Source organism: Odocoileus virginianus, unplaced genomic scaffold (assembly GCF_023699985.2).
Source record: "Odocoileus virginianus isolate 20LAN1187 ecotype Illinois unplaced genomic scaffold, Ovbor_1.2 Unplaced_Contig_29, whole genome shotgun sequence".
In the NCBI taxonomy this organism is placed as follows: Eukaryota; Metazoa; Chordata; class Mammalia; order Artiodactyla; family Cervidae; genus Odocoileus; species Odocoileus virginianus.
The window spans coordinates 472,090-490,927 of record NW_027224346.1 but is presented as its reverse complement, the minus strand read 5'-3'; the positions used below and the strand labels follow the sequence as shown (position 1 = coordinate 490,927).

Below are 18,838 nucleotides of genomic sequence, written 5' to 3'. Positions count from 1 at the left end.
TTCGAGATACCGTCGCCATGACCATTTGTCAGTTCTTCCTTCAAGGCCGCTGCCGATTCGGAGACCGGTGCTGGAACGAACATCCTGGCGCCAGGGGTGCGGGCGGAGGACGGCAGCCACAGCCCGCAGGTGACGTTTTCCTCAATCCTTCGCAGCTAGCCGAGCAGGGCAAAGCCTGACGTGGGACCGGGCGGGCGAGGATCCGGCGTCTCTCCTGGGGCCAGCCGCTGGGCACAGCGCCGCGGCGTACCCGTCAGGTGACGCGGACGTGCCCGCGCCGTGCCCTCGCCCGCCCCGCCCACTGACGTTTTCGCCTTTGATAGGAATTACGGCTGATTTTGTTAAGCGGACTGCAGCTTATTCGTGGTTACAGTGAGAAACAACGAATTTTAAAGTTGGAATTACATATCAAAACTACCTAGTCTTTGCACGGCAGTGGTTCCAGAATTGGCGTAGGTCGACCTAAAGGCCTCCTTGCTGTAACATTGTACTACTTTTCTGCATACTTGTTTTTCCCGTTGATGCTTTTAATGTAATTTTTTTTTCTAAACTTTTTTCTAGGGAGAGGCTATAAGTGGGGTCAGAGTCAGGGCTCTTTGGGGAAGTCGTGAACTCCTTTGAAAATCTAATAAAAGCTACAGAGCCGTAAACCTCATGTAAATGCACATGCTTATAAAATTGGAGGTAAGATCGGGAGAGTAGGCTGCTCAATTAAGAACTCAGGGCTCTGAGGGAGAGGTATGCAGGACTACGGTGACCTGCCTTCTGGGCCTAAGTCATTGTGGAAATTGGAATATTTCACTAAATCAATTGTGGATGATGCAAAGGAACTGTCTTCGAGGAGAGGAGGGATCCGAAGTGAATCTATAGTACAATGCAAGGTTTTAGAGGTCAAATGAATAGTTAGATTTTCTTAGAACTGAAACTTAGTTCTTAAAAAGGACCACAGGATGCTGACCACCTCGCCTTTCTCTTTCCTCCTGTGCGGCTACTCATCTGACCTTTAAACCGTTTGTTACACTGTGGTTTCACTTTTATACCTCTTCTAGAAGACAGTCTTTTTTAATTCCCCACAATTAGTCTAGTGAAATATTCCAAACCAAAAATTAGGACTCAGGATCAGACAAATGTGAGTACTTCCAGGAACAACAAAACATAATATTTAACATTGTGTGGAGACTCACTCTGAATACAGTACAGAATAAATGTTGAATGGATAGATTGATGGATTTTAAAAGTGTAAATAAAACTAGTTAAATAAACAGTGTATCTAATGCCCAGAAATAAATAAATGCTTGCAGAATCAGTGAGTAAGAAGGCCAAAAGCTATCTCCAAATGATGGAATGAATTTCTTCCATTGTGAAGGAAAAAAGATCACAAAAAAAAGAGATTGAACTCTAGAAAAATACAATATTATTAACCCCTACTTGCGGGATCTAATCTAGCAATGTGCCCTCTTTCCTCTTTGGTTTTGTTAAGTAGTTTTAGAATTGGGAGATGAATTTTTTTTAAAAGAGTGTATCTCCCATCACTCCAGTTTTATTATACATATTTAATAGCATGTCTCCTAATTCAGTTAGAAACATGGTGAATTATCTTGGCCCCAGCTGAGAAGTGATGAATAAATGATATAGTTGAAGTGATAAGATTTTTTTAAAATATAGAGACAGAAAGGAGAAAGTCCTTTTGGCTCATTTTGATAATTAAAAGAATACTAAAAATATGCTTATAATAGAGGAAGTCAATGCACTTTATTCATATGTAAACTACCACTACAATTCTCATATGGAAAATAGGAGGATAGGTGTTTTCTTTCTCAGAATACTGAGTCAAATAGATTTACCCATCTATGAAGGACAGAAGGTAGAATCAAATCTTTTCAATAAACTTCTTAATACATTGCTCTTTTTTCAGATTTTACAACTATATAGGGCCCAATTGGGGAGCAAAGGATGATAGAGATACAGCTTTTTACCATGAAGGAGCTTATGATATAAGTTACATGCCTTCTGTCCACTCGATTATCAAACAATTGTTTATTTAATAAACTTACATCAATTGAATTTAGTAATATAATTTTACTGTGGATTTACAGTCCTCTCAGTCTTGTTGAATGAGATCATTGTGTGATTTGTTGCTACTGTGTGTGTGTTTGTGTGCTCACTTGCTCAGTCGTGTCCGACTCTTTTGCGACCCCACGGGCCCTAGTCCTGCAGGCTCCTTTGTCCGTGGGATTTCCCAAGCAAAAATACTGGGCTAGGTGGCCATTTCCTTCTCCAGGGCATCTTCCCGACCCAGGGATCAAACTTGCATCTCCTTCACTGCAGGCAGATTCTTTACTACCAGGGAAGCCCCTTTGTTGATATTACACTTAATTCTATAAATTGAAAATGAAAAGTTTTGTAATTTAAAATGAGTGGGCATGTAGTGCCTGTCGAATCTTTACATAATATCTGCATATAATAAGACAAAATATAATGAAATTTTTAGAGATTGAAAGCATGAGTTGCTAGTAAAATTGTTTATTTTGTTGTTTATTTCAGGTAGTAACAGAAGAGGATGGAATACCACCAGTCAGAGATACTCCAATGTTATCCAGCCATCCAGTTTCTCCAAGCCTACACCATGGGGGGGCAGCAGAGATCAAGAAAAGCCATCTTTTGCTTCTTTTGATTCTGGAGAGTCCACTAGCAAGAACAGGGGCTTTGGCTTATCTCAGAACCCATTTGCTTCACCTGGCTCTGATGACCAGAAAGATGATAAGAAGCTTCTGTAAGTGAAAACCTTCAGAAAAATTACCACCCATTTGCTTTTTTTTTTCCAAAAGCACCCATAATATTTCCTTAAAAAAGAAGTAACCTTATTACTTTATTAAGTTGTTATAAAATCAAAATAAGCAAAAGGAGAAAAAGGCTCCATGATCAGAGGTAATCTCTGTTTTGCAGGTGTCATGCTAGACTTTATTTCAACTTAAAGTGTGATTCTTCTGTATCACTGTCTCCTTGGGGATAGTTACTCTTTTTCCACTTTTCTATTGATGATACTGTACTGTGAATATTTTTCTAAGGTAATCCTGCTTATGTTAAATTATGAGTTCTTTACAAAGTATGAGGTGATTTAAAGCAGTTTGTGATTTTGGAGGTCACTTACAGCATCTTGTATTTTTCTTTCTGTAATAAAACTTTTGCTTCAGTTACCTCATGCAAACTGATTTCATTTGATTTTCCTTCATTATTGTGGAGTATATTTCTTATCATTTATTGAGAACATTTGTAGTAGAATTTATGACTGGTGCTGGAACAGTGCCTGGCTGTATATAAATGTTCCCTCAGCTCTCAGCAACTAGGACAGAGCTTAAATATATTCATTAGTCTTTTATATCCCATAATTAAATTAGAACTAGTTGCAAACATTTTGAGCCATGTATCATACACAATTGAGTAAGTAAAATAAAACAAATGAAACATTCCTTCCTATATTTGATGTTGTAAAAATCCTAAATTTTAGTATTATTTTATTATCAATTACCATTCTTACTTCATTAATTGTGCTATTCTGGGTAAGAGGGAAATATTTAACTTAAAGCTGAATATATCCATGACTTTTCTAACAAATTAACCATGGACATGAGTCTGTTCTATTTTTGCAAAATGTGAGTATTAGGCAAAATGATCTCTGAAGTCCTACCTACTTAAATATTTTATGGTTCTTTATTATTTACTGGTTCTTTCTTTCCCAGTTAAATGATCATTGATGTTAGTTATAATGAACAGAGGAAGTTAAAGTTTAATATTGGGTATTTTAAAATGTTAAAGTTAATATTGTGTATTTTATATTTCAGTTCTTTAAGATGTATATAGTACTATAGTGAGTTCTCAATAAATATATTGATTAATGGTTCAGTGTACTGGAAAACCAAAATTATAAATGTATTTGATATTATAATATTTATAATCATGAAGTGCAGCTCATATTTTTGTCAACTTCTGCTTTGAAGGACACTTCAGAAAAGATATTGGAAAAATCTAAAATTATATATTTGCTGTAACAGTCACTGAAAGTTATCAATGATAAATTTTACCAAGCAGAAGAAATAGATCTTTTGCCTTTTTTTTTTTTTTCAGGGAAGGAATTGTTAAAGATATGGAGGTTTGGGAATCATCAGGGCAGTGGATGTTTTCTGTTTATTCACCGGTGAAAAAGAAACCGAATATTTCAGGTAACTAGAAATTATGTGTTTTTAAAATGTGTTTTACCACTATTATTTTCTAAAACCAAGGCCAGGTCAAAAAAAGAAATTAACCAAAAATTTAACCACAGTTAGGGGAGTTTGAACATTGTTTAAAATACCTGAGTATTCTACCAGAACTTTGTAATTCAGAGATTGAGGTTGGAAGATATAGTTCAAGATATATTGATCCCGTGAGAAAACCAGTAAAATGAGGACTCGCCACATTTCTAATTCTGTAAGCCTAAGAAGAGGCTCTACTATCTTGGTTCCCTGTAGATACTACTTCAGAACCTTTAGCTGCCTGCGGAGAATAGAAGAATCATATTATGCCTGTCATTGGGCTTTCATTCTGTTCTTTCTTTCCTCTTTTTTTCTAAGGATAGTTATTTTTAATAAAGCATATTGATACCTCTTCTGGAGGTAATGTTTGAAGTTAGGGAGCCTTAGAATACTCCTTTTTCCCCCACTTTCTTTTGTCCATAGCTCATTTGGGGCTGAAAGCCAGACCACCACAGTTTTCTAAGCCTGCTCTGGGTGGTCCTAGGCCCTGTGCAGTTGAACAGGAAGTCACTGGAAAACGAGGGCCCTTTTAGTCTCTCAGAACTCTGGAATTTCTGTCTCTGGAATTTCTGTCTCTGTTCTACCTGCTCATTCTTTGTGAGCATTTGTGTCACACCACTCCTTAGTCATTTATTTACTAATCATTCAACAAATACTCTGAATTTCTTTTTTGCCAGGCCTCATTCTAGGTGGTAGAGACATAGCAGTGAGTAAGATAGCTAAGATCCATCCCTCATGAAGTTTATGTTCTTGAGGGATGGAGGTTATAAGCAATACAAATAAATCATTTTAAATAATGATTTTTCTGTAAAGGTAATAAGTGTTACGCCTTTTTTAAAAATTTCAGAATTGGACATGGCTAACCAGTCCATCCTGAAGGAGATAAGTCCTGGGTGTTCATTGGAAGGACTGATGCTGAAGTTGAAACTCCAATACTTTGGCCACTTCATGCAAAGAATTGACTCATTGGAAAAGACCCTGGTGCTGGGAGGGATTGGGGGCAGGAGGAGAAGGGGACGACAGAGGATGAGATGGCTGGATGGCATCACTGACTCGATGGGCATGAGTTTGAGTAAACTCCGGGAGTTTGTGATGGACAGGGAGGCCTGACGTGCTGTGATTCATGGGGTCGCAAAGAGTCGGACACGACTGAGCGACTGAACTGAACTGAGCTGAATGTCCTAAAGCAGTGGTTCTCAGTGTAAAATATAGATCCGTCAGCAGCATTGTTAGATAAAATATAGGACGTCCAGTTAAATTTAAATTTCAGATAAGTAATGATATTTTTAGTATATGGATATCCCATGTACTGTTTGGGACATACTTATACTTTTTTGTTTTTTGGCTTTGGCCTTAACATATGGCTTGTGGGGTGTTAACATTCCCTGACCAGGATTTGAACCCAGGCCCTTGGCACTGAAAGCGTGAGTCTTAACCCCTGGACCACTAGGATATACTTACCTTTTTAAGTATTTGTCAGAAATTCCAATTTAATTGGGCATCCTTTTTTTGTGTGTGCCAAATCTGGCAACCCTATTCCTGAGATCCTTTTTTGGGGCTATACAAGTTTAGAAATATTCTCATAATAATACTGAGACATTAATTGCCGTTTTCACTGTGTTGACATTTGTACTGTTGGTGTAAAGCTGTAGATGAGGTACAGGCAACAGACTACTAGTAGATTGTAGTAGTCAATAAAAAAAATTTTTTAATGACATTTTCACTTAAAAATGTCCCTGATGGCTGGTGCACTAGGATGACCCAGAGGGATGGGATAAGGAGGGCTGTGGGAGGGGGGGGTTCAGGATGGGGAGCACATGTAAATCCATGGCTGATTCATACCAATGTATGGCAAAAACCACTACAAATTGTAAAGTAATTAGCCTCCAACTAATATAAATAAATGAAAAAAATTTTTTTTAAAAAAAGAATGTCCCTGATGAAGAGGTAAAAGTTATTAATTTTATAAAGGTACACCTTTTTAAGTATTCTGTGTACAAGTGGGAAGCACACATAGAGTAACATTAACAAATACGAATTTTTTTCTATTGTAAGATGACATGTGCTAACATTTGGAAATTCTGGATAACTCAGTGAACCAGTATTTTCCAAATGACCAGTGTGTGAAGTTACAAAATTGTGCATGGTTGAAAAATTCATTCTAAGTGAAGTGATGTGAAAGGCGCTCAGTTGTGTCTAACTGTGACCCCATGGACTATACAGTCCATGGAATTAACCAGGCTAGAATACTGGAGTGGGTAAACCAGTTAATAGTTTGGCTCATTAATATATCATTAATATGATTTGAGTCCACATTATAGCTAACCTTTAAGAAACTATTGCCTGTCAAGTTTTGGTATTGTACCAAAGACGAATATCCACAATTATCTGAAAAGACCACTAAAGTCATCCTTTCCCAGCTACATATCTGTGTGAGAAGAGTTTTTCTTTATATACTTGAACCAGGCAATGTATTGAAACATATTGAAGCCGATTGAATAGCAGAAGCAGATATTATAATACAGCAGTCTTTCATTAAGCCATGCATTAAAGAGATTTGCAAACATAAAACACTGCCACTTGTATCACTAAATTTTTATTTTTTGTTTTGAAAAATAGTTTTTTCATTTATGTTGACACATTGATTTCTTTTTTTTTTTTTTTTTTTTTTAGTTCTACCACTTTATTGCTACCAACCCATCTCCCTCCACCCTCGTGCACACATGCTCAGTCATGTAACCCCATGGACTGCAGCCCGCCAGGCTCCTCTGTCCATGGACTTTTCCAGGCAAGAATACTGGAGTGGGTTGCCATTTCCTTCTCCATGATTTCTTATTTTTAAGTGAATTAATATTTTCTACATTTTTCAGTTTTCATTTCAAATTTGGTGAATATTGATTTATGTAACCTATGTAGGCAAAAGATCTGGAATCCTTAATTATTTTTAAGAGTGTAAAAGGGTGCTGAAGTCAGAAAGTAGAATCACTGTCTGTAGGCATCCTTTATAATGAATTAATTTTTCCTTTGCCACTAGAATGATACTGTATTTATACTTACCTTTGAAAGAATTGAGAAAATAGTCACCCAGATCATTTTCTATCTTTGTGGTTCACCATGAGTGACTGATGGAAGGAAGAGAAAGTAACCAGAGGGACAGTGTTTCTTTACATAGAGTGGTTATCTCTTTTTAGGAAGCAGTGTTGAAACTGAGTCCTGAATGAAGAGATGTGTCTTCTGGGAAGATTTGAGGGGAAATGCTCCTGGCCATATAATAGGTAGTACAGAGCCCCTTGTACAAACAGGATTGGCGTACTTATAGATTAGTGTGGCCTGAATTGCTGGAGGAGAATAAACAAGAGAAAGAGTAATATAACATTAGGCCAGAGAGAGGCAGCCAGGGGCCAGATCATGTTGGGCCTAATTGCACTAGGAAGCCAGAGAGTTTTGAGCACGAGGAGGGATGTGATCTGATTAGAAAACGCTCACTTAGACTGTTATGTGAAAAGAAATGGTTTGCTCAGAACAGGGGTTGGGGGCACAAAATAGAGGAAGGGAAATGAGTTAGGAGACAGCTGCTGTTGACTGAGAGTTATTTGTGGTGGAGACAGAATGGGTCAAATCCGTGTTGTTTTGGAGCTAGAACTGGCAGGAGGTTTATTAATTAGATATGGGCAACAAGAGAAGTACAAGGTGATTCTTGGTTTTATGGCCTGAGTAGTTTGTAAAGATGGTAAAGATAAGTTGTTAGAGAGCATTGAAGGTTCTGATTTGAATGTTTAGGTTTTTTTATTCTAAGGTAGGAGTCTTTGGAGTTAGTGGTATCTGGTTACCAGTAATTCTCTGTAGAAAAATATCCTGAACATTTTTCTTTCTTCTTTTTTTTTCCTCAAAAAGTTTTCCTATTATGGAAGTTACATCTGTTGCCATAGAAAATTTGAAAAATACAGAAATATGTAAATAAAATAAAGATCAACTGATCTCAGAGATAACAGCTGTAACATTTTAGTGTATTTCTTTCAAAACATGTACACACTTAGTTCTTATTATATATATATAATTAAGAATCATAACCTAGTGTTGTATTCTGCCTTGTTGTTTTCAATGTTTCTATTACTAGAAATACTAGAATGAACATCTTTTTTATGTAACACCCTTTGTTTACATGTTCAATCATTTCCTGACATCAAATTCTGGAAATTCTGTTAGAATCAAAAGGTACGAGCGTTTGTAAGGCCTTTGACGTTTATTGACAGTTTTCCTCCCAGAAAAGTTTTACCATGGTTTCCATAATGGCAACTTAGAAGAATGTCCGTTTCACCACATCCTTATTAATAATTGTCCATTTTTAATTTTTGCCAATCTGATAAATAAAACATTGTATCTATTTTAAGTTGTATTTTTATTTAAAAAAAAATTTTTATCTACTTATTTTTTCCTGTGTTGGGTCTTCATTATTGCACAGGGGCTTTCTCTAATTGCAGTGAGTGGGGGTTATTCTCTAGTTGCGGTGCATGGGTTTCTCATTGCAGTGGCTTCTTTTGTTGAAGAGCACATGTCCTGGAACATGCAGGCTTCAGTAGTTGTGGCATGGAGGCTCAGTAGTTGCAGCTTGAGGGCTCTACATCTCAGACTCAGTTGTTGTGGCACATTGGTTTAGTTGCCCTGTGGCATGTGGAATCTTCCCTGACCACCAGGGAAGTCCTAAGTTGTAATTTTAAATGGAACTTTTCAATTTCATTTGTATACTGGCTATTTGAGTTGTTTCGTGAATTGCTTGTTCATTTATGGTGCATCTCTTACATGCAGACACCATGATGACTGCTAGAAAAATAAGCCCATGTTAGCTTATTTTTCTTACTGATTTGTAAGAACTAATTATACATTCTCATTAACTCTTCTCCTGTCATACATGTTGCAGTTATGGTTTTCCAGGTTTAATTTTTTGTTTGCCTTTTAATTTTGCTTATGACAGTTTTTAACATACAGAATTTTTTTTATAAGTTCAAATGTATATATAATCAACTCTTTCTTTTTCTTTTCTGTATTATTCCTTCCACTCCATTTATCTTTAGAAAATTTTACCCCTTCAAATATTAATAACAAACTATATTTTATTCTAATTTTATACTTTATTAAATAAAGTCTAGGTTTTGAATTCTTTCCTTATGATTATGAAATTTTTCTAATGATCAAGATTAGCATATTTTCCTATCTAGCACTTCTCATTTTACTATACTATCAAAAGTATTGGTATTTAAAGATTCCAATTGATTCCTCACTTCAGGTTTTACAGACATTTCACCAGAGGAGTTGAGACTTGAATACCATAACTTCTTAACCAGCAATAACTTACAGAGTTATGTAAGTTTGTTTCCTATTTATCTAACTAACAGATTAGCTGTTAATTATTGTCTTCTCTATAGTGGCTCACTTGTATGTTGGCAAAGTGGATGAAGTCTGTTTTTCAGAAGACTATTTTTATATTCTAAATTATTTTCTTTACAATTGGTTGGTTATCTAAAGTGATGAGAATATACTTTGACTGTAGTAACTACCGATGCTTTTATTTTTATTACCAATTATCCAGAAATCATACCCTTTCATCATTTGACAGACATTTATGGTGCATCTCTTACATGCAGACACCATGATGACTGCTAGAAAAACAAATAAGATGCAGTGTTGTGTGCAGATTAGCCTTCTCATGTATCAAGTATCAAAAAATTGAAAAACTGGGTAAGAATAAGTTTAGTGCTTAAAGGAAATGACATAAACTCTGTATTTTTCTTTTGTCTACTGTCAATATCATATATTTTGACCAGGACACATGTTTGTCTCCCATCCAAATATAACTATTAATAACTTTGTGCTGCCAGGTACTTGGGATCTTAACTAGGAGATACAAGGAGCTGGAGATAGGGAAAGGGAAAGGGGTCTACAGCAAGAGTGTCTGTGGCAAGTAGGAGTAGGTCAATGCAAATTTTACAAGTTATGGGCCATAAAAATACTTTATAAATTTATTGTGACTTTGGAAATAAAGACATGAAGTTGTTGAAGAGATTACCTTAAACACTCAATACTGACACATTATTTTTCTGTCCTCTTTCTTCAGCTAAATTCTGTCCAGCAGTTAATAAATCAGTGGAGGAACAGGGTGAATGAACTGAAAAGTCTAAATACATCAACTGCAATAGCTTTGGTGAGTATTGGAGAATTTTCTACAGGGAAGTATCTATTGCCTTTATGAAACAAAACTATAATTCTCTGTCAAGAATTATGATACACACATTCTCAAGAACCATAATATATTATCATTTGGAGTCAAGGTTCTGGAATTCCTTTCTCTCTGTTCCTTAGTCAGAAAAGCAGAGATAATTATGCTTTTCTAAAACTATTCTTAGGATTAGGTTCTTAATTTTGGTAGTACTAGTTTTCAAAATTGGGAAATATAATATAAATTCAAGTATTCCAGCTTATCAGCATTTAAAAAGAAATTGCTTTGAAAAATGATATGAATGCACATTTTAAAGTTTATTTATTGACTGCACTGGGTCTTAGTTTTGGCACATGGTATCTCCGTTTCAGCACGTAGACTCTCTGGTTGAGGCATGTGGGCTTAGTTGCCCCGTGGTGTGTGGGATCTTAGTTCCCCAACCAGGATGAACTGCATCCTCTGCATTGGAAGGCAGATTCTTAACCACTGGACCACCAGGGAAGTCACATGTAGACTAATACACACTTTGGTGACTAAAGGACACTTACCATAAGTTCCTGTCTTATACAGAAATGCTGTTAGGAGATATATATGCACTTGTCCCCAAAGATGCATGATACTACTGCAGCATATTCATTATCTCTGTTGATAAAGTTTATTTTTCTACCCCCATAAAATGTTCTTAAGAGCATTATTTTTAAATAAAATATTTATGTTTAGAATTTAATATTTCCAGTTTCCTAGGTGATTTTTCTTTGTACTTTGTGAAAAAAGCTATGAGAATAGTAGCTGCCTGAACTTAGTGAATGACTGAAAGTCCCAATACCCTACTCCTTAAATATCTGCTTGTAAATGACTAGACTCTTGTGCAAGCTGGTTTCTTCTGCCTTTCAGTTGTTGTCATGCCATTTGAATTCAGTAGGACTTCTTGGAAGTATTTTTTCTCTAGATGAGAGGTGGCCCACCATCGCCAATGCTAATGTGGAAGGGGTAACTGAGTTCAGAGAACTAGGGAGCTTCCTTCAGGGTTGGAAGTTCTGTGTTCTTTGACAGCTTCCAAGGGGCCCTTCTGTAGGTGAGAATCTTGAATAGCTCACCTACGACTGGCTTACCATGCATCAATTCTTTATGTCCAATTATTCTTTTAATCCATTATATGGATATAATTTGTTTATCCACATTCCTTATATGATAATTTGTTTATCACACAAGCTGAGAGAGAGAAGCTAGCCCCCCCCCCCAAGAAAAAGCTATGATTCTGTTTATATGAAACTCTAGAAAAGACAAACCTCATTTCTAGTAATAAAAAGTGGATGAGTGGTTCCCTGGGACCAGAGGTTGGGAGAGGGTTGCCTGGAAATGGACACACAATAACTTTTATGGGTGATGGGAATATTCTAAATATTGATTGTAGTGATAGTTATAAATTTATGAAAACTCATTGAAAAATAAATTTTTCAATGGGTGCATCTTATTTTATGTAAACTATACCTCAATAAAGTTGAGTTTTAAAAAATGCTGGGGACTTCCCTGGTGGTCCAGTGGCCAAGACTGCATTCCCAATGCAGGCAGCTGGGGTTCTGTACCTGGTTGAGGAGCTAGATCCCGTATGCTGTAACTAAAGGATCCTGAGTGCCACAACTGAGACCCAATGCAGCCAAATAAACTATTTTTTAAAAACAATGCCAATAGGGTTTTCAAATGAGAGAAATAATATATGCTTGTATTAATGAGGAAGGACTTATTAGAGGTCAGAATTAAGTGAAAAGTTCATTGAAAAGGAGATTAAGATTTCAATAAGCAGAGATGAAAGATATTTCTATAGCAGAAAATAGCAAGAACATAAAATATTTTAAGGGAATAGGGAATGTTTAATAGAGTTTACTGGTAAGCTTTTAGTAATGTAATTGTGAATTAACTTTGAGTCAAGCATTTGAGTAAGTCAACTGGGGTAGCCTCTAAAGGTCCCTTACCTTGTATCTAGGTTTCTTGATTAATGCACATCAACCTGTAGACACTGAAATCTAGAATTAAAAAGTATTTTTCTGATTTTAATATGTGTTCACTGAAGACATTTAGAAAATGTTTTAAAAGCATAAATAAAATTAAAAACACTTACAATTCATCAGCCAGACAATCACTCTGCACTCTCTGAGAAAGGCCCAGTTTTTCTATGCATATTCACTTGTGGGCATTTTTCTATGTTAAACAAAATGAAGACATTTTAGAGTGCACATTTGAAAAATTTAATTTGGCTAAAAGTGTACAGAAAAAGTACGTGAGAATTATTCACTTGCCTACCTCTTTTTTAATAGCTCTCCGATTTACAGGATGGAGTGAATCAAGCAGCACCTTCATTTGGTTTTGGCAATAGGCAAACAGTAACATTTGGGTCACCAGGTAAGTGACAGAGTCATGCAAGACTTGACTGATTTAGAAAAATGGGATTTTATGGGTTTCAAATTCAAAGCTTGAAGGTGTCTCTAGTGCCATTTTAAGTCACCCTTGCAAATTCTACCACCTTCCATAATAGAGCTTTAAAGAATTTGGCTCATCTAGCATTTGTGAAATGGTGTCCAGAATGGGCACGTTCTTTGAAAGACTCTATGGCTCAGGTTTTAGATGTATATTTTAGGATTGGTTTTTCTAGAGTTTCATAGGACTACGTAGCTATGGTAGCAGCACCTATGAGGACTTTCTTGTTCCTATTCATAACAGCATAGTTTTGTCTTCAAGTGACAGCTCCAGTGAGAGGAAGAGGACAAGCTGAAGTGAAGGTTCACTCCCTAATCCCTGAGATTTCTCAAGAGCTACCTTCTTAATGTAAGTTAGAGTGCAAATAGATCAGTGTAGCGGAAAGACAGGCCAACAGAGTTTAGTGAGTTTGTCCTAACTTCTCATTTTCACTTTTCTTCCATCCAGTAAGTTTCTCATCATCTAAACATGGCAGAAATAAGAACAAAAAAAGATGGGGGCAAGGTAGTAATATAGCTACATTTTTTGACTAATAGTTTCTTTTTTCTTTTTCTGGTTTTTGTAGGTTTTCCAGTGAATAACAGCAGCAGCAGCAGTGCTCAGAATTTTAGTTTTAAACCAAGCTCTGGATTTGCTACAGCCCCTTCTGGAAGTCCTGCTGTGTTTGGGAATACTCCAGCATTTGGAGCTGTACCCGCTGCCAGTTCTGCCATCCCTGCTGCTACTCCGACTTTTGGCCTTCGGAAACCCGAAATCACATCTGCTGCTTCATTTTCATTTAAAACCCCTGCAGCTTCTGGTTTTGGATCATCTGGATTTTCAGGATTTTCGCCTTCTATGGCAGCAAGCCCTGTTGAATCTCCAGTGGCCCCAGCCTTTGGAAGTGGCAGTTCTGCAGCTGGTTTTGGTAGTTCAGGCTCACCGCCTCACACTGCTTTCTCTAAGTCATCCAGTGACACTTTCGGAAACAGCAATGTACCCACTTCTCTCTCTTTCTCACTTGGCAGCACCACAACAGATAATGCATTATTCACACCCAAGGATCAACTAACAGCAGAAGAACTGGAACAATTTCAATCCAAGAAGTTTACTCTGGGAAAAATTCCATTAAAGCCACCACCTGTGGAACTTCTAAATATTTAAAAGGGCAACTTTAAATACAGAAAAGAACAGCTTTTAAAATTGTTTTGAGTGGTTCATATGAAAGAGGAGGAATACACACACACACATGTGTATATGCATATATATGCATATATATTTATAAAAAGTATAAATTTTCAATAATAACATTAGGAGTTCTTAAATTTAACATTTTTTCCTTGACTCTAGCTATTTAAGTACAACAACAAAAAATACTCAGCAACAGATTTTTTCTTTTTTTTTTTTACTGTAATGATGAACTGAAAAACCTGTCAGGGTACACTGAATAAAGTACTTTTCTCATTCTGTATCACTTTATACTGTCTTACCATTTAAAATTTTACCTTTAAACTTTTTTTTTTTTTTTTTTTTTTTTTTAAGGAAAGAGATAGTTTCAAGAACCGATAGGGAAAAAATGCTTAAATGTTTAGTCTGCCTGCTGAATAAACATCAGCAGCATGGTGACTTTCTTTTGTGTTAAAGAAGATTCTCTTAAAGAGAGAAATGTAATTTTTAAAGGGTAAAAGCTTTTATTTTTAGTAACTAAGAAGCATTTTTGCCTCATAATTTTTCCTCCTCAGTTTTGGCTAACGCATGAACGATTTGAGTTTTTGTCAACAATTTCATGCTAGTTTTTATCTTGGCCTAATTTTTATGTAATTCTATTTTTTCCTCACATTGTCTCATCAAGTGGATGGATTGTTAAGAGGACTAGAAATTATGATCTTATGTAGATGAAGAGCATATGTGTATATATATATCCTTTGTAGATGCATAAGACATTTCTGGAAGAATAAGAAACTTGCTAATAATGATTACCACTGGGAAAAGTATTGGTGTCCAAGTTAGGAGAAATACTTTATATACCATTTTGAACTGTTTGAATATTTTACCATGTATATGTGGTACTTTGTTTTTTTAATTAAAAGAAGATCACGAAAAATTAGGAAACTTTTTCCAATTAAACATTATTGGCAAGTTTAATAATATGTATGATCAAGCTAGTTTTTCAGGATGCATTTTTGAAAAGAATTTTTTTTAAAATAAGTATTCAAGATGCATCTTCTCTAGGCTTTTTTCTTTTCAAGTAACAGAGAAGTAACTTTATAACTGGAAAAAGGTCATTGAAGAACAAGTCTAGGCTTTCTTCCACCTCCATTTACATTATTAAGGTATGCTCATTCCTTTTGGTGTATTTCTTAAAACCTTTTTATAAAATATGCTTATTATAACAACTTTGGAAACTTACAACAAGGAAATTAAAATTATCAGTAATCTCTTCCCCCCAAGAATAGTGTATATAGAGGGATGAGTATTCACCAGCTGTTTTTCTAGAGTTTCTATTAGAATTTTCAGATGTGTTTGGGTCTCTCTGTATCCTCAGGTTGAAGGAGTAGTATCTTATATATATGGTTGATCCAAACAGCCAGAGATGTCATTAGTTGAAGCATACGTGTCAAGAGTTCTGTGTTCCTTTTTCAAGCCTCAGAAAATATATAACTAGCACTGCGAGAACAGTTTCTTTACACAGATCAGGTGTTGAACTGTTTTTCTGTTTTTTTTTTTTTACGTCAGACAGGTAATGTGCCGATGTCGTAACAAGGTTTGGAGGGAGGCACATGTCACGCAGCAGCGTGAACACCCAATCATCATGCTCATGAACTACAAAAGGATCTGAACTGATTTTTAAGTGAAAATCTTACCTATTAAAGATATATGTACCACATGATTTTAGCATATATGCAAAGGATTTGGTCCTCAGGGGATCCAGATTCTCTGTTACACTCTTTGAAGAACTTTATGACTCTAAGTTTTGGAACCCCAGCATTCCAAATAAGAGGTGTATGTTTGAATTTTAGTATATGTGCTGCCGAAGCAAGCACGAGGTGTATGTTTGAAACCATCCTTGGTATAGAGATGATTAGACCCTAAGTTCCTGTTTTGATTTCAAGTTCTTTATAAGGACTTCGCAATGTTTGGGTTTTTTTTTTCAACTTACAGTTGACTCCTAGAGTTCTCCTACCCTGATGGAATGAACCCTGCATAAAGGTAGATTAAGTTTCAAGACCCTAAAAAGGAGTGGAAGGGAAGAGGCAACCAAAAGGTACAAGATTTAGATTTATTCAGTGAGGCAAGAACCAATTCTGACAGAGTTGGTCATATTGAAAGTATACTCCCAAATAGGCACAGACAGACCCATTTCACAGCTTCTACAACAGCTGCCCCTTTTCCCTAGGACTTAGAGGAAGGGACAGAATTGCATAAGGTTTTATTACAAGTAAAATGATCTAACTAGTTTGATTATTTGATCAAGAAGGATAGAAGTATAACAGCTGAGAAAAAGGAGAAAATTAGAAAGGGAGAGAGAAGCTGATATTAAAACTATTTAAAAGGTATAATATGGTTTAGCTACAGAGTATGTATTGTTCAAGTATTGTTCATAAGAGTAAAAGAATCCAATCTGTTGTCCAACAACAGGAAATTGGTTAATCTGGTAGATGCATATATTGAAGTACAGCTTTTCTAAATGACCTGGGTTTCACTCTGTAATCAATGGGCAAAAGCTTGCTATTTATTTATTATTATTTTATTATTATTACTCTAATTGCACTGACTGGGACACTCAGTACTGTGTTGAATAGTAGTGGTGAGAGGGGGCATCTTTGCCTTGTTTCTGATCTTAAAGGAAAAACTTTCTTTCATGATTGAATATGATATTAGCTATGGCCTTTTCATGTATGACTTTTATTATGTTGGAGTAGGTTCCTTATTTTCCCCAGTTTGTTGAGTGTTTTTATCATGAAAAAGTTTTTACTTTGTCAAATGTTTTTTTATGCATCAGTTGAGATGATCATATGGGTTTTGTCCTCCATTTTGTTAATGTGTATTTATATTGATTGATTTTGTATGGTGAACCATCTTTGCATTCCAGTTACAAATCCCACTTAATCATATGTAAATACTTTTAATGTGCTGTTGAATTCAGTATACTAGTATTTTGTTGAGGATTTTTGTATCATTATTCATCAGGAATATTTGCCTACAGTTTTCTTATGTCTTTTTTTTCTGGTTTTGGTATCAGAATAATGCTGGCTTCATACAGTGAGTTTGGGGATGTTCCCTCCTCTTCAGTTCTCTGAAAAGATTGGTATTAATTCTTTAATTGTTTGATAAAATCCTTCAGTGAAGTCATCTTGTCCTGGTTGGGCAGTGTTTGATTACTGCTTTAGTCTCCTTACTGTAGGTCTGTTCAGATTCTTTACTACTTGATGCTTTAGTTTTGGTAGTTTGTATGTTTCCAGGAATCAGCCCATTTCTTCTAGGTTATCTAATTTGTTGATATTTAATTGTTTGCAGTAATCTTTTATAAAAATCTGTTTTTATTTCTGTGACATCAGTTATAATATCCATTCTTTTGAATCTAATTTAGTTATTCAAATCTTTTAGCTCTTTTTCTTAGTTAATGTAGCTAAGGATTTGCCAATTTTTATGGTCTTTTTAAAAGACCATGTCTTAGTCTGCTAATGCCACCATAATAAAACACCATAGACAGGGTAGCTTAAAAAATAGACATTTATTTCTCTCAGTTTTGGAGCCTTGAAGTCCATGTCAGGTTGCCAGCATGGTCAGTTCTGGTGAGAACCCTTTTCCTAGCTTGCAGATAGCTGCCTTCTTGGGTACTAAGATGGCCTTTTCTTGGTACATGTGCATGAAGAAATAGATTTCTCTCTCTTCCTCTTCTTACAAGGCCACTAATCTCGTCATGAGGTTGCCATCCTCATGACCTAATTTAAACTAATTATCTCTCAAAATACCCCCACCTCCAAATACCATCACTTTGGTGGTTAGGGCAGCAACATATGAATTTGGGTAAAGGACACAAACACTCAGTTGGTTTTATTGGTTATTGATTTTTCCACTGTTTTTCTATTCTCTATTTCATTTACTCTCCTTTCATCTTTATTATTTCTTCTGCTAAATTTAGTTTTTTTTCAAAGTATAAAATTAGATTATTGATTTGAGATCTTTCTTCTTTTTAATGCAAGCATTTATCTCTGTAAACTCCTCTCTTATCACTGCTTTTGCTTTCTTATCACTGCTTTTGCCTAGGTTTTGATGTGTTGTATTTTGTTTTCATTTGTCTCTAAGTATTTTCTAAGTTCCCTGTGGTTTATTCTTTGACCCATTGGTTGTTTAAGAATGTGTTGTTTAGTTTTCACATATTTGTGTTTTTATCTTCTGCTGTTGACTTCTAGTTTCATTCCATTGTGGTCAGAAAAGATACTTGATATGATTTCAATCTTCTTAAATTTGTTAAGACTTGTTTTGTGGCCTAATATGTGGACCGCCTTGCAGAACAACCATGTGTACTTGAAAAAAATGTGTATCCTGCTGTTCTTGGGTGAAGTGCTCAGTATATGTTTGGTTCCGCTATTCTATAGTGTTAAGTCCTCTGTTTTTTTTTAATTGATCTCCTCTTTGTTCTATCCATAACTGAAAGTGAAGTATTGAAATATGCTACTGTTACTATGTTGCTGTCTATCTCTCCCTTCAGTTCTGTCAATGTTTGCTTTATATATTTGGGAGTTCTAATGTTAGGTGCATGTACATTATAATTGTTATATCTTCCTGGTGAACTGATGCTGTTATTATATAATGTCCTTCTTTGTCTCATATAATAGTTTTGGTTTTAAAGTCTGTTTTATCTTAGTATGGC

General features: G+C 35.7%; 1 protein-coding gene and 1 non-coding gene across 2 annotated transcripts; one reads left to right on the top strand and one right to left on the bottom strand.

Moving 5' to 3' along the window:
• The first annotated feature begins 17 nt into the window (after positions 1 to 17).
• NUP42 (nucleoporin 42) lies at positions 18 to 17,313 on the top strand. The gene is made up of 7 exons (XM_020876490.2): positions 18 to 129; positions 2,545 to 2,773; positions 4,126 to 4,220; positions 9,577 to 9,653; positions 10,405 to 10,491; positions 12,822 to 12,906; positions 13,547 to 17,313. Exons 1-7 carry the CDS (start codon positions 18 to 20, stop codon positions 14,122 to 14,124), a joined length of 1,263 nt encoding a protein of 420 aa, XP_020732149.2. The 3' UTR covers positions 14,125 to 17,313.
• On the bottom strand, positions 15,691 to 15,795 carry LOC139034147 (small nucleolar RNA U13). Its single transcript, XR_011486594.1, has one exon. It is a non-coding gene; the product is annotated as a small nucleolar RNA U13 (small nucleolar RNA).
• Positions 17,314 to 18,838: the final 1,525 nt, after the last annotated feature.

Coding starts and splice junctions, on each gene's coding strand:
- NUP42 (XM_020876490.2), top strand. CDS start 18: ATGACCATTTGTCAGTTCTTCCTTCAAGGCCGCTGCCGATTCGGAGAC. Junction 130..2,544: donor ACGGCAGCCACAGCCCGCAG/GTGACGTTTTCC, acceptor TGTTTATTTCAG/GTAGTAACAGAAGAGGATGG. Junction 12,907..13,546: donor AGTAACATTTGGGTCACCAG/GTAAGTGACAGA, acceptor TGGTTTTTGTAG/GTTTTCCAGTGAATAACAGC.